The sequence below is a fragment of the Phoca vitulina genome, unplaced genomic scaffold, assembly GCF_004348235.1.
Source record: "Phoca vitulina isolate PV1807 unplaced genomic scaffold, GSC_HSeal_1.0 scaffold13, whole genome shotgun sequence".
Lineage (NCBI taxonomy): Eukaryota > Metazoa > Chordata > Mammalia > Carnivora > Phocidae > Phoca > Phoca vitulina.
In genome coordinates, this window is record NW_022589716.1 from 10,272,291 (window position 1) to 10,288,159 (window position 15,869).

Consider the following 15,869-nt stretch of genomic DNA (forward strand, 5'->3'; position numbering starts at 1 on the left):
ATGCTACCAGCACCCAAAAGAAAACGTGCCCACCCCAGGATTCCCACACATCCTTACCTGGGAGCCCTCCTCGTTGTAGTGTCTGGCGTTCCGGAACATCAGCTTCATGTCTTCTATCATTCCCTCTTCCCCTGCATACTTGTCATTGCGGATGTTATGTTCAATTATTTTCAAATCCATTGGCTCCAATATGATTTTATAATAGTCAGGATAGTCCTTTTTGGATGGTTTAACCATAAATAGATCACAAAGTCTTCTGCCTGAACCTGGTTCACGAGCTTCAAGAACAACATTGAATAAGATTTTCATTCGCTGCTTTCTTATGTTCTTTTTACTGTTGTGGGGGGAGGTAGAAAAGGGGAGAAATGAGAAGAGGTTCAGTTTTCTTCATACAGGGATGAACATGAAATGAAAAATTAATCATGTGGGAAGGTGCTTCGTAATGATAATTTATTGATTACATATGCCACAAACACAGTAAACATGCTGGCAGCTATAAGCAAATATAGGAGAATTTCCAAATAGTTAAAACATAGTGACTCTGGCAGGAGCAGCCAATGAACACCAGACAAACCTGTTTAGAATATTTATGAAATGCAATGCTTGAAAAAAAACTTCTCTAACACCCAAAGAAAATGAAATTCTGTTATCAGTTGAAATATGTTTTTTTTTTTTTAAGAACATAGCAAAAATGGAGTAAAATTACTGATTCCCTGTTACTAACAGTCCTCACTTCAAAAAACTAAAACCAAACACACAAAAAGAGAATGTGCCATCTCTTAAGACAACCACTCTGAACACCTGCATATCCTGCTTACCAGGAAAGAAAGGGAGGCTATCTGCAAGACTAGAGTCTCTATAGTGGGAATAAGTCTCTCCTGCATTTATCTTGTCTAGGTCAGTCCCTGCTTCCTCCAGCTCCATGGGCATTATTCCAACATCCCAACCTAGCTTAAGGAATAAATGCTCTGTGGTTCACCTGAGCTCTTGAATAATTTTCATCCTTGAATGTGAGTCCCTGTCTTGTTCTCCAAATTCTCCCAGTGAGATGTGACACTAAGCAACAGATGTGCGTGGTGTGGAACAAAGTCAAGGGACCACAGATTAGAATCCAAGTTAAAAAGGAGCCCAAGAGAACAGATAGGCTGTCTCCTATTTGTTGCGGAAACTGGCTCAGAAAGGATAAATGACTTGCCAAGGTGAGTTGTCCAGTGAATTATTAGAAGAGAGAATCTTCCAGCATGATTTCTGGCCCACTATTTGTATGTTTTCAGGACAATGATAAATTCTAACCAGACTCAAGCCAGCAGTCTCCAGATGAACACTCATGTAGGTAATAAAAAGAAATGATTTATGACTTAATTTCTATTCAATAAACATTTATAATGTCATATAATGTAGTACTTAGAGATAAATATTTTTTATGTTTCCTGTCTTATAAATGGAAGGAAGTTCATTTCTGAAGCAAACAATGTGGCTAAATGGGTCTCCCAGTCCAGGGACTCACTCTATTGCTGGATCATAAAGAGGCCAAAGGCCAGATATTTTCTCTCCAAAGTTCAAAATATGCTTTTTTTAAAAAAGAAACCCCAATAAAGAATTAATTAACAGACAAGAAATATCTATCTTTAAGTCAAGCTTTTAAAATGTGTCAGAAATGCCTATCTTCCAAGCCTGATGGAGCTAAGATAGCCTGAAAGTGGTCAGTTAGGAGGGAAAAAGGACCTCCGTTTCCTGTGCCTTCACTCAGACTGCTCATTTCCCTTGGGTAATCTTGAGTGGCTCCAGGATCATTTCTGTCATTTTCTCCTCTTAGTATTTTTGTGTCTCTATGTCAAGTAAGTAATTGTTAGATATGTTAGGAGAAGTTTCATTCAGTGGGAACGATTTCCCCAAAGAGGTATCTGGGTGCACTGGTGTGAGAGCAAAAGTCCTCTCAGTCCAGGACTCAGTAGGTGGATAATGGAAGGGGAACTTGGAACAGAGCTCCAAACCACAGAGCTCCACATGCAGGCAGAGTTTAGAACACAGATGACGTTAACCTTCAAGAAGCCTCTAAAAAAAAATTTCCGAATCTGAATTTGACATCACAGAAATCTATGCTTAAAACTACTAAAGACAGTTAAGGTTTCTTTAGATCTCACTTGTGGGGGTCAAACTACAAAATGAAAACACAGAAATCCCATTGTGAACCTGTGAGCTTAAAAAAATCTCTCCAATAATCAACTCAAAATGAAATCGCTCCTCAATCCAAGAATATCACACAAAACTATTCAAGGTTTCTTTCTTGGTCCAGGTAAGCTCTCTTCCCTTCCTAGTTCCAGTATATCACCCCCAATCATCACTGGACTTTTCCGTATGAAGCTACAAATACTCTACAAATCTGAGAGTGGGTCTAGGGCAGATTTTTAGGAGTTTTTTTAAAGAGGAGGGAAAGCTTTTTTACTGTATTTTAGGGAAAATGCCAACAAAGTAAAAGAATGGAGAGTGGGATAGCTCTGACACCAAGCAGCTTTGAATGGGACATAACCAAAATGTGAAATCTGGGGGCTCCTGGATGACTCAGTTGGTCAAGTATCTGCCTTTGGCTGAAGTCATGATCCCGAGCTCCAGAGACTGAGCCCCGCATTGGGCTCCCTACTCAGCGGAGTCTGCTTCTCCCTCTGCCCCTCCCCCTGCTTGTGATTTCTCTCTCTCTCAAATAAATAAAATCTTTTTTAAAAAATGTGAAATCTGAATTTATTTAAGAGACTACTCTAATAAGTGAAATGTATTGTTTTAGGACTTTTTTTTTTTTTATTCATGTGACAGAGAGATAGAGAGAGAGGGGATATGAGCAGGGGAGAGAGGCAGAGGGAGAGGGAGAAGCAAACTCCTTGCTGAGCCAGGAGCCTGATATGGGGCTCGATCCCAGGACCCTGAGATTATGCCCTGAGCTGAAGGCAGACGCTTAACCATCTGAGCCACCCAGGTGCCCCTGTTTTAGGACTTTTATTACCAATAGTATCCTCTCCCCATTTGTATCATTCATTCACTCTTTAAGAGTAATGTGTAACTGGTTTCCATCCTCAAAGGCAAGCAAAACTTTTGTTGTTAGGGTCACTTACAACCTTCTCTGAACTGGGTACCCAGTTTTGTTATTTTGTTGACATCTTTCCTGATCCTTACATTGCCTTTGACACTGAGAACTACTGGCCCATTAGTTTTAATCTGGCTATCAGAAAAAAACTGAGTTAAATTTCAGACTCTTCTATAACAACTATATTAGCTTGGGTGGTTGGTGTATTTGCTCTATCTTTGTCCAATATGGATGCCGAACTTTATTATATCTGTGACTTTTGAAAGCAACTTCAAATACTTTCTGAAATGAGATAAGAATTACAAAAAGACAGAAACCATATTCCCCTAATTGGTACTTTCTGTTTACTGTTTTCAATGTCACTTTGCTTTTCAGATTCTTCTTAGAACCCCTCTATGTATCTTACCTGTCCTCCTCTCCCACACCACTAACTGTAAGTAGTTTGTTTACTCCTCCCCATTTTGGAAAAAGTACATTAATCTCAGACCTTGTAACTGGCATACTCACTCTTCTTTTTTTAATCAGCACCTTTAAATATACTGAAGTAAAATATATGTTAAGGGAGTTCAAAACCAGGCCTGTTTATCTTTGTGCACTTACGGGTGCCACACTTAAGGGGACACCAATTCAGGTAACAGACATTGTTATAATAAATACGCAGCTCTAGAATTTTACGGGAGATGGGCCATGAGGGGTTCTGTGCTAACAAAATCATTATATTACAGTGATTTTCCAACAAATGAAAGTGTCTTGAGAAATGGGTGCTTTTTCTAGCTTGCACAAAGGCTAGAAGCTATAAGAGGCTCTGTTCTGAATCTGATTTTCCAGGGCCAGCACTACCACCATTCTCCTGACTCCCAACCCAGCTTGAAACACTGCAATCACTGTCACTTTTTGCTTCTCTTAGTTTATCACCAAGTTTTAGAGGAACCTCCAAAGCCCTTCTGGATCTCATCTTTCCTTTCAATTTTTCATGCCACAGTGTTAGTCCTCACCCTCATACTTTGTGGCTGACTATATTCTCAAATGTCCTTAACATTATACTTCCTCTGAAGCTATTATTTATTATTATATGTATTCACATTTGCATATATACACACGAAATTCCCATTTATGGTTATAGCTAACACTTCTACCACGTGCCAGGGGCTGTACTAGTAAAGCACTATATGTGTGACGTCATTTAATCCTCAAGCTCTAAGAACCAGGTACACTTACTATCCCAACTTTGCAGTTGGAAAACTGGAGGATTACAAGGGTCACGCAAATACTTAAGGTCATAAAGTGAGCAATCAGAACTAAGACCTGAATCAGCTGATAATCACTAGGATGCTTTTATGATGTCCCTCCCTTTCCCAAAAGTCGGCACTTACCGTGGGCCTCTCTACCCTGTTCATAGGCTCCCAGGTCTCCCAGCATTTAACTCCCTTATCCTAGAGTTTCAGTGGTGTCTGCTGTTAAGCTAAGTAAACCCAAAGGTTCTCTCCTTTACCAGGCTGGCTACATTCACTGCATCTTCAAGTCTTCAAGGAATAAAACCTTTTAATAAATAAAACCTTTTAATAAATAATAAACCTTTTCTAATGAGTTTCCCAGACTAGTAACAGAGGACTAAAAACAAAATGAAATCTACTGAGCCTTGACGTCAACAGGAACTACTTCCAGAAAATAATCAGAGTTGGATTTTGAGTACTAACTGCACCTAGGCCCAGTTCTAAGGGCTTTAAACACATCAACCACCCAGGTCCTCACGATGATCTTATGTAGGTATAGTTATCGACTCTTTTTTTCAGATGAGGAAACTGAGGTGAGGCTCAAATCACAGAGCTAATTAGAATAACTAGGATTTGAACTTGGGCAGTTAGGTTCTAAGAGCTTGGGGTTATACTACTACTCCAGATGCCCCACATTTCTATTTCTACTATTACCGAGAGTTAGTACCATACACACTATGAATGATGTAAGAGAAATATAACCCATGGTCTTTTTCTTAAATTTGTGATCTAAGAAAATCTTTCTTAAGGAAAATATTAGGAAGAAGGTAATTGATAACGCAGTAATTTTGTAGAGTGGACTGCATATGGGAGAAACATGCAGATAACTTTATAACATCTAACTTGCAAAGAAAAGCATGATACGGAAATCGTATTTCCTAGAGCTCTTTGGGCAGTCATGTATGTAGTTCTATAAAACTACACAAGTGTGTACCTTGTGCAATTACTCTATGACATTGCTCCCACATAATTTCATTTGTTTTCAACCTGCCTTTCTTCCTGGCAGGTAAGTTTCTGGCACGTGGAGGTGATGCCTAAACATTTTCCTTTACAGCCTGTAAGAGCGGAGTCTGGTGTTCCACAAGCAATTGACACTCCATGAACGCCAGAAGGCTAAGGTGAAAATAAAAGCACCACACAATGATGACTAGGACTATAACATGGCAACTCAAAGGCTGTTTTAAAAATCATAAGTGACATGCAAAAGAATGGATGCTTTCAAAGAAATAAAACATGGGCAAGATCAGAGACTGACAAAATGTATTCATGCTCGAGAAGCGCTAACCCAATGTACAGGTGCCAACTCAGGCTGATATCACCTGGACTGTCAACATTGGTTTTGATCCCTCCACCATCCCCAATGTGTAAAAGACATCCCTGAAAGAGCATCAGCGTCTGCCAGCCTCTGGACACTGCTGATGCCATCATATTCTCAGCTGCTACCTTCTGTTGCACAAGCACAACCACAATGACTGGTGAGAGGGCTTGCGGCTGCTGGCAAAGCTAGCAACAAATTAAGGCTTCAGAACATATCGAGGCGAACTAATTCTGAATTTATTCTACCAACTATACTTCTAAACTATACTACTTTCTTTATTCATAAAAACAACTGGCACCCAAATGAAAGCTTATTTCACATGCTTAAGACTTCACTTTTCACCTAATCAGTACTGACCATGCCACAGAAGTTATACTTTTAAAAATACGTTTATGCATAAAAAAGGACTGCACACCTGGAGAGCCTCCTGAGACCCAACATCTCACTGTCAAGAGTGTTCCTGGGAAAGCAGAAACAAACATTACATGTGAAGAGAAACAAAACAAGCAACATTGGAGGGTCATGTACAAACCAAATACGGTTGAGAAAAAAAGAGGATTATTCAATCCAAAGGATAAAAGATATTAAGAATACTTGGAACATTTTAACATGGATGACAGCAGGTAGACTTTTGGGCAAAGGGGTGGGGGAGAAGAATGCACTCCCGGAATGAAGATAACATACATTAATATTTTTCATACTCTTTGATATTAAAAAAATAAGGCAAAGATAGAATCTACACAGTATTTAGGAGTTAAGTGGTACTTGTAAAACCTGGCCCTGACTTCACTGGACAAGCTGAATTTAACCTACCAGGCAGCTGTATTTGCCTGAATTCCGGAAAAGTCTATTTCTTATTAGCAAAACCTAACATAACGAGCTACCTTCTAAAAGGCTCGTTAACGTTTCTTTCTTTGCCACACAGTTCAAAGCATAGATAGGACTTGCTTCTCTCAACCTTCTAATGTCCACTCATGCCTGTATTTCAAAACCAGGTATGTTCTTTTATTGCTTTAGCTATGATTTAAATTTGTTCTTCTCTTATTTGTGTTTTTCACTTTATTATTCAAAACACTTCCTAGGAAACCTGTTCACAGAGATGTTTTATCTGAAGTAGGATTTTATGATTTCAACAACATAATACTTAGTTTTCTTGTTGCGGGAGGTTTTAGAGTAATAACTTTCCTGTGATTTACTTGGGTTGCCCCACCAACTACAAGCCACAGAGACAGAGAGGTCATTAAGGATCTGGCCTGGGCTAATGCTTCCTCAGAACTGTTGTAAGGCTCAACTAGTTTCAGATCTCTCTTTCCATTCAGTGTTGGCACTAACTGTACCATCACTTTTGCCTCCATTACCTTCTTTTGTCTTAGAAGTTTTTATCTTTGATGGGTGACTGATCTGGAAAACACAGGTGATGCTGTAGTAGAGTTATATAATTACACTCAAAGATGTCCTTGATTTGATGTCTCTGATCTGGTTTCACATTTTTCTCCGTTGTCCCTGGTATAACAAGGAATTAAGAACTTGGAAGGATGAAATTCATAGGCCAGTAATGGAGGAGACTCACATCTCAGGGTATACCAATCAATTTAGTTACCATGGCATAGCACAGCAGTTACTCTCAAAACTAAAATATTTTTCCCAAATGCTATTTATAAGAGGAAAAGATAGGGCAGCTTCTCTTTCGTAAACCACTTTTTTAAATCCTCTGATCTTAGTGGATCTATTAATGCATGAACAAAACAGTGTCAACAGTTACTAGTGACTCCTACATTCAACTCTGGATCTGCGCCCGCTACTAGTGATTAGCTTATTTCTTGTTTACGGTGTTCTCCCTGGAGCAACCAATGCTACAAAGATGGTGAGACAGTTAAGGCTGAGGGAGAATATGGTGTTCCACAAAGACTGAGCCAGAGAAACTCTGTGTGGGAGGCGTAGACAAAAGAGATGTTCTTGCAGGATTCTTTATAGGAGTCCAGCTTCAGAGTCTTACAGTGAGGTGCCCTTCCACAGAACCCATGAGAGAAAGGAAGGGTGAGGGAAGTTCGGAGAAAGATTAGAAAGAGAGAAAAACCAAACATCTAGCTTAGCATTTTATGAACTACAAGAAGTTATGACGTAGTTGTCTGCAATCTGACATCCTTAAAATGGCAAATAAAGATCAGATTAATAAGGAAAAACAAAGACATAGGAGTATCAGCGACTGACTTCACTGCAGTGATAGTACTGAAATGTTTTGCGATTCACCACGTAGAAATTACCGAAATTAGATTTAAGTGGCACTCCTGAAATGCCACATGAAAGCAAAATGGCCCAGACGGCCAACAGAGTAACATGCTTTGCCAAGCCCCATAAGCAGCTGTCACTTTCATCCATGCGGTCTACAGCCATTACGGCACTTGGACCAACAGCAGTGCTGATCATACCACTCACAAATGAATTCTAACAGAAGATCTATTAGCAAATAATTAGAGCTTATAAGAGAATTCACACCTGACAGCTTAAAAACACATTTTTTCTGCACTTATCAAAAACAAAATAATAGACACAGAGCTGTCTCCATCTAGGAGAAGAACACGTACCTTTTTCTTTTGGCACTACCCGCATCAGAGGTGGCTGAAGAAATCATGCTGTCTCCATCCTCAATGTCGTCCCTCCTGGCAAGCTCCTTCTTCTTTGCCTGAAACAGAGCAGACCCTGGAGTCAAGCTCACCCTGCTGAATGCTCCTAGAATATATGAATATTAAAGAGCTAGACATACCAGATTCTCTTAAAAAATACAACCACATGTAAGATGCACAAAATTAAAGAGTCAGTAAACATTTTCAATAACCCAGTTTAACAAAAGCTTGCATGACCTATAGAAAAGTAGGTTAAAAACTGGATCCAGAGGGTTGAGTAATCAACACTAGCTCAACTGTAAGACTACAATGGCACCAGCTTGTTGAAAGCGCTGAGGCAAGTTGTAGGGGTGTCCTGCCATTTTTAGGTGAAGCCAACTAAAGACAGTCTTTGATACCCTGGACTTCTTCAGCGATGGTGTGGCGAAGAAGAAAGTTTAATGTGAGAGGTGAAAAGAAGATCTACTTTCAACACATGCATTTTTAAAGACCTTCTGCCAAACAGCTGAAAGTCCAACCATTACGGACTCAGGGAACGCATGCACAGCGCTGAAAGGCAATACGTGAAATGTGCAGCACCAATGTCAGGATCGACTACACAGAGTGAAGATTCTCCAGGGTTATCTAAAATTGCTTCTGTTGCTTCCTTGCTCTGAGATTCTCTTTCCAGAAAGATTCTACCCAAAACTGACAGACACAATTTGTATTTCATATCTATGCCTTTCTTCAAAACCCCTAGATCACCCATGACTCCCCGTGCCCACTAAGACGTGCTCTCAGAAAGGATCTGATAAATTCTTGAACACTGTACACGATTAATCAGCTTTAAGATGTTCTTTCTCCTAGGACCAATGTACCTTAACAGACACAAGTCTAGAACCAAAGAAATAAAATCTAAATGATAGAGTATCATCTGTGACTGGAGGGAAACTTCCTGAGGACTCTAAAATGACTCCCCAAGCACAAATCCCTGCTCCTCCCACTCACAAAGCTAACCCAGTCTAAATTATTATTTCTACTCTACATGGTCCTGACAACTCTAAAAAAAATACTCAGCAGTACTGCAGTACTTGTGGTTGAAATAAATGATGTGATATTGCTCGGAGAAATCACACATCTTAGAAGTACACACTCAAAGTTTGTAAAATTATTTCAATTATACATACCACAGCTAAGCAAATCCCAGGAATCATACCTGCATGACCTGCTGCAATTTCAGAACTCGCTTGTAGATGGCTGAATTGGGAACATTATAGCGTTTGGCATTTTCAAACATTAAATTCAGATCACACTCCAAATGATCCAAAGTTTCATATTCTTGGTTCTTTAGCTTTGTTCTGTGAAAGACAAACACATGACTACAATTTACCTTTACGAAAATGATGAAACACCCTTACTGAAAATCTACTACAAAAATCCTAACAAGCACTAGCTGACCTCTTTACTTGTGATACTGATGAGAAGCCTAGAAGGGGCACCTTCAAGATAGAAAGGAGGCAAAAGCACCATTGTATTTAGGCAGTATGACAGTCTACCTGAAAATCCAGAAGAAGAAAACACTTAAGAAGTAATAAGAGGATCTAGGTGCCAAGGTGGTCAATTACAAAGCAAATATATTAGCAACAACCCTAATGGAAAACCTCTGTTAGTGGTTAACATGCAAACCCCAGAAAGAGAAAAAAAAAAATCAGGGAGGTTTTAAGATACCTTAATGAAGAACCATGGTAATCTAGCCTCTTCATGAAGGTTAATGAAAAGAGAATGTACTCACAATACCATGAAAGGGGATATATATATATATATATATATATATGTATAACGAACAAGTCTTAAGATGGTAAATGAGAGGCAGATATGTCAGAGTCCATTCACTACTTTTCTTCTAATACAAACATTTGTAACTAATTATGATGGCTTAAAACTGACATGACTTATTTTACTTAAAAGTCTTAAGAATTCTGATATCTTTTAGACACTATGGCTATTGCTAATGCCAACTCTCATAAAGTCCCTTATATATTTTACTTTAAAGATTTATTTATTTATTATTTTAAAGAGAGAGAAACAGAGCATGAGCAGGAGGGGCAGAGTGAGAATCTCAAGCAGACTCTGCACTGAGTGTGGGGCCCAACGTGGGGCTCAATCCCAAGACCCTAAGATCACGACCTGAGCCAAAACCAAAAGTCAGATGCTTAACCAACTGTGCCACCCAGGCACCCCTATATTTTTTTAAAAATATTTATTTGAGAGAGAGAGAGAGAGTGCATGGGAGTGCATGCATGGGGAGAAGGGCAGAGGGAGAGAGAGACGCTCAAGCAGACTCCCAGCTGAGTGGGGAGCCCGACGCAGGGCTCGATCCCACAACCCTGAGATCATGACCTGAGCTGAAATCAAGAGTCGGATACCTAACAAACTGAGCCACTCAGGTGCCCCATGTCCCTTATACATTTTACACAAAGTGAAAAGTCACAGTGTGCCCTAACTCTGTATGCACATAGGATAGACTTTTAAATCTTTTGACTGAAGCACATGCACACTATATGCAGATTCCACGTACTGCTTAAAAAGATACGAACATTAGAGAACATCTCAGGAGTGAAGCAAACACCTACGCACAAACTCAGCTCTCAGTACCAGCCTACGTGGCTAGCACCTAGAATTTAAATTATAGCCTCAGACTTATTCCTGCCAACTCTGAGTAATGTGCTGAGTATTCTCAATACCCACAAAGAACAGATGTGGAACTCGAACTTGTAAATGACAATCTATAATAAATCTGCAGGTATTTATGAGACTGATGTTCATCAAAATTAGAGGGGGGCAGGATAGGCACAATAGGAAATAAAAGATGGGGATGACAAGCCCCAGCACAGTGGAAGGTGGTATATAGAGCCACACTGTCTAGCTCCTGCCCACTCTTCCATTTTTGTTGCCCTTTTTTTTTAATGATTCATTTTAGAGAAAGCAAGAGAGAGCATGTGTGCATGGAATGGAGGGGCAGAGAGACAGAGAGTCCTAAGCAGACTCCTCGCTGAGAGTGGAGCCTGAGGCGGGGCTCAATCCCAGGAGTCTGAGATCATGACCTGAGCTGAAACCAAGAATCGGATGCTTAACTGACAGTGCCACCCAGGCAGCCCTATTTTTGTTGCTTTTGATGACACTCAACTATCATCCTTCTGCCAACAAATCTCAGTCGTTAAGCGTCTGCCTATATAATAATTAGCTATATAATTATATAGCTGTGCTATATAATACATTAGCCACTAGCCACATGTGGCTATTTAAATAGAAATAAAATTTAAAATCTAGTTCCTTAGTTGCACCAGCCACATTTCAAGAGCTCAATAGTTACATGTGACTAGTGGCTACCATATTGGATGGGGCAGAGAAAACAACATTTCCATCATCATAGAAAGTTCTATTTGGTCAGCACTGCTGTAGATTTCCGTGTTGCTCTGAAGTAGAAACAATGGAAGGTAGTCCAGCTCCTGTCAGGCACCACTGGCCATGTGTCCTTGGAAAGGAGTAGATTAGCCATGCTAAGAGCTGACCCTTCAGAACTCTAGTGTGCTACCAGCTAGGCCTCAGCCATTTCTCTATTCCTCACACTCCCCTATCTATGTGCCAGACAACTGTCAAGAAGTAAATTTAAAAAGGGGGAAAGGTGCAGAATTCCTGACTTAACCAAGCAAGGTTTCTATTAGGAAATTCTAACTTAGAAGAAGGTTGTAGGCAGATGATTGAGTTGGCTGAGAATATGTCTTCCTTTACACTAAACTCATTATTTTGACTAAAAAAAAAAAAAAGACTGAGGAAGAAACGAAACTAAGGACAAAAATTGTTGAGTGAATGGGGCGCCTGGGTAGCTCAGTCATTAGGCATCTGCCTTCGGCTCAGGTCATGATCCCACAGTCCTGGGATGAAGCGCCACATCAGGCTCCCTGCTCAGCGGGAAGCCTGCTTCTCCCTCTCCCACTCCCCCTGCTTGTGTTCCCTCTCTTGCTGTCTCTCTGTCAAATAAATAAATAAAATCTTTAAAAAAAAAAATTGGGTTAAAAGGGAACCTCTCAACATCTATAAGACTGTCACTATCTTTTCCAAGGCAAAGAGTATAAACGACAATTTCTAGGCTGTTTTCTTAATGAGTGGCAGCTTTAATTTCCATGTTACTTTAAGAGGATCAAATAAACTGACTTTCTATATCCTATTTGGGTACAAAACCTCCAAAATTTGCATTAAGTAAAAACACCCTAAATTTTACTGATCAAATAATGAAAACAGAAGTTATAAATGCAAAACCATGAAACGTATATTGTTAGCAACTTTATTTTCTAGAATCCAGCAAGTATAAGATTTTTAATTCCTACTATTTGAAAGGTTAGTTATCTGTCCTGATAAATAGCAGCTTATTCTGATTTTGCCCAGTTAAGATATATTTTTACCTTGTTGCCTCTATCTGGGTATATGGTAGAACCTAACCTGCACTGTGAGAGTTACGATATTACTTATTTCCATTATTATTATTATTATTTTTTTAAGATTTTCTTTATTTGATAGAGAGACAGTGAGAGAAGGAACACAAGCAAGGAGAGTGGGAGAGGGAGAAGCAGGCTTCCCGCCGAGCAGGGAGCCCAATGCGGGGCTTGATCCCAGGACCCTGGGATCATGACCTGAGCTGAAGGCAGACGCTTAACGACTGAGCCATCCAGGCGCCCCTATTTCCTATTATTTTTAATGACGATACAGTGGTTTCAGTATTCTGTCTGAATTCCCAATGTTTATTTGTTTTTGTTTATGTATGTATGTATGTATGTATGTATGTATTTAAAGTAGGCTCCATGCTCAATGTGGGGCTTGAACTCATGACCCTGAGATCAAGAGTCGCACTGCTCTACCGACTGAGCCAGGAAACCCCCAATGATTGTTTTAAACAGAATGGGGAAACCAAGATGAACCATCTTTCAGGTACTGTTTCAGCTAATGAATTCTCTAAGAGCTGCCTATGCTTATTCTGGGGACTCAACTTTAGATACAAAATTTAAATAGAATTAAATTGTTGTAATTAAAATATCAATAAGAAGTATAAGCAGAAAGATTTTTGTGCTTTGCTCAGCTGTAAGAAAATGAACAGTTAAGTTTTGAGCTGCATGACTCTTTATAGTCTATAATCTGACACACAAATGCCTAGCTGGAATACCTTTTGCTTATTTGCCTTGACTCTATTACAGTACAAATAATACCATTTGCATTTAATCAAATTTATTTCTCACTTTTCACGTAGGAGTGATATGCAAGACATACTCTAACATGTGAAAACATTTTTACCTTTAATATCCTTATCCATTTTAGCAAGGAGATATATGTGCAGGATCAACCACAAGAAAATGGATTTCTATTGAGTAATGTAGAAGGCAGCTTACCTGATCTGTTGTAGGGATATGGGCATTTTAATTTGTTGGTAATAATCAGGATATTTTTTCTTTGAAGGCAAATGGAAAAAAGGTTCAGCTATTAGCTGCCCTTGGTTATTCCGACAACTCCTAACTGTGTCATAAAGCTGATAAAAAGGATTTGAAACATCCATAAATGAAGTAATGCTCTCTGCTTCCGACTCTCCTTCTTCATAACGTGCAGCTAAAAAAAGACAAAAAAGGTATTAGAAGGGGAAGAACAAACCATACTTTAAAGCTCTTTTAACGACCTTCCAAAGTAAGCTTTGTATGTTTGAAAATAAAGAGTTTCCAGCCCTCACTAAAGATGCTGTTAGTGCTTAATATAATTGTATATTTAGAGGAATGTTACATAGAAACAGAATAAAGTGTTACATAGAAAACATTATACTGTTTTTTAAAAGTTACAAAATAGTTTCTTTTTAAATGTGCCTTCTTTAGAGGCTCTGCTATATGTTTGGCCAGGAAAAGGATAAAGTAGCCATACACAGATCTCAGAACTAAAGCAGCAGCATGTAGTTTAGGGTATTATAAATGTATATTGATACCAGGTTGATACTGGTAGATCTGGTTCTGCTTTAAGTCTCTGTGATTTTGCCCCACTGATCTACAGCATCCCTTAAGAATGATTTATTCCTTTATTGAGAGAATTTTTAGGTAGAAGCTAATCATAAAAACACCAAAACAAAATGTAATCATTTTTATAGAAAAACAAAATACATTCTTCATTTCCCTAAATTCTCCTACAGTGTATAAGGACCATAATTTTTAAGTTTTTCTTGATGGATCTGTATAATCAAAATCACTACTGCTCGTGGGTAAGAATGACAATCATTTAGTAAGTACTTAGTTATAGTGTTAAGAGATGGACAGGCACAACTCAGGAGAGTTGTGAGAGGATTTGGATCTAGTCATGGAGCCAGAAGTAAAGAGAGGATCTGAAACTACTTTGACCTTACTACTGCTGATCTTCTCCATAAAGAGCTTGTACATATTTAGTTGGATTTATACCTCGATATGTTTTGTTGATACTGTAAACTGTATCTTTTAAAAAAATTGTATTTTCTTTTTGTGGCTGATTCCAGAAATGAAACAGATTTTTGTATAATGATCTTATATCTAGCATCTTATTATTCTTATTAATTCCAATAATTTACCTGTACAGTCTTTTGAGTAAAAAACTCAAAAAACAATCTTTCAACTGCAATCCTTATAAATCTTTTCTGATTCTTACTCCTTCATTGTTGTCACTGTCAGCTGGCTAGTATTTTGACCAAAAGAGGTAACAACATTTTAACTTATGGTAAAGGGAATGCTACAAGTATTTCTCCACTAAAAACAAGTGCTCTTTATCAAGTTAGGAAAGATCCCCTTCTATTCCTAATTTGTTAAGTTTTCATCATGAATGGGAATTGAAGCATTTATCAAAGGCATCTGCTGAGCCAATAATACAGCTTTACTCTTTTAAAGCATTAACATAGTGAATGATACTTTAACTTTTTCTAATGCTGAAGTGACCTAGTATTCCTGGAGTAACCCAACTGTGTTATCATGCATTATCATTTATATATGCTGCTAGATACAGTGTGCTTATTTTTGTTGAGTTTGGGTATCTACGTTCTATCATTTTTATAGAATGAACTAGGGAGCTCTTTTTCTATTCTCTGCGGTAGTTTGTATATAATTCTGTTTCTTGAATGTTTGGCCTGGTGTTTTCTATGGGGAAAGATTTGTAACTAATAATTTCTTTAATGGTGATAAGACTAATCAGTCTTTTTATTCTTTTTTTTTTTTTTTAAAGATTTTATTTATTTATTTGACAGCAGGAGAGGGAACACAAGCAGGCGGAGTGGGAGAGGGAGAAGCAGGCTTCCCGCTGAGCAGGGAGCCTGATGTGGGGCTCAATCCCAGGACCCTGAGATCATGACCTGAGCCGAAGGAAGACGTTTAACTGACTGAGCCACCCAGGTGCCCCCAGTCTTTTTATTCTTGAATCAATTTTAGGCATTTGTCACTTTCTAGGAATTTGCCCATTTCATCTAAATGTTCAGATTTGTTTGCATAAAGCTGTTCATACATTCTTTTTAATCTGTATGCTCCCTCTTTCCCCTAATATGTTTTATT

The 15,869-nt window shown here is 38.8% G+C and overlaps 1 protein-coding gene across 21 annotated transcripts in view; it reads right to left on the reverse strand.

Moving 5' to 3' along the window:
* PBRM1 (polybromo 1) overlaps positions 1-15,869 on the reverse strand; it is a 116,674-nt gene that overhangs the window by 57,182 nt on the left and 43,623 nt on the right. For 15 of the 21 annotated variants that reach the window (XM_032411439.1, XM_032411426.1, XM_032411435.1 and 12 more), the window contains 5 exons: positions 13,716-13,929; positions 9,491-9,632; positions 8,257-8,354; positions 6,087-6,131; positions 58-334 (listed from right to left, as the gene is read on the reverse strand). In XM_032411439.1, the coding sequence (XP_032267330.1) occupies positions 58-334; positions 6,087-6,131; positions 8,257-8,354; positions 9,491-9,632; positions 13,716-13,929 (776 nt within the window). The remainder of the gene's footprint in view (positions 1-57; positions 335-6,086; positions 6,132-8,256; positions 8,355-9,490; positions 9,633-13,715; positions 13,930-15,869) is intronic. The other 6 variants (XM_032411434.1, XM_032411448.1, XM_032411447.1 and 3 more) reach the window with 1 other exon arrangement.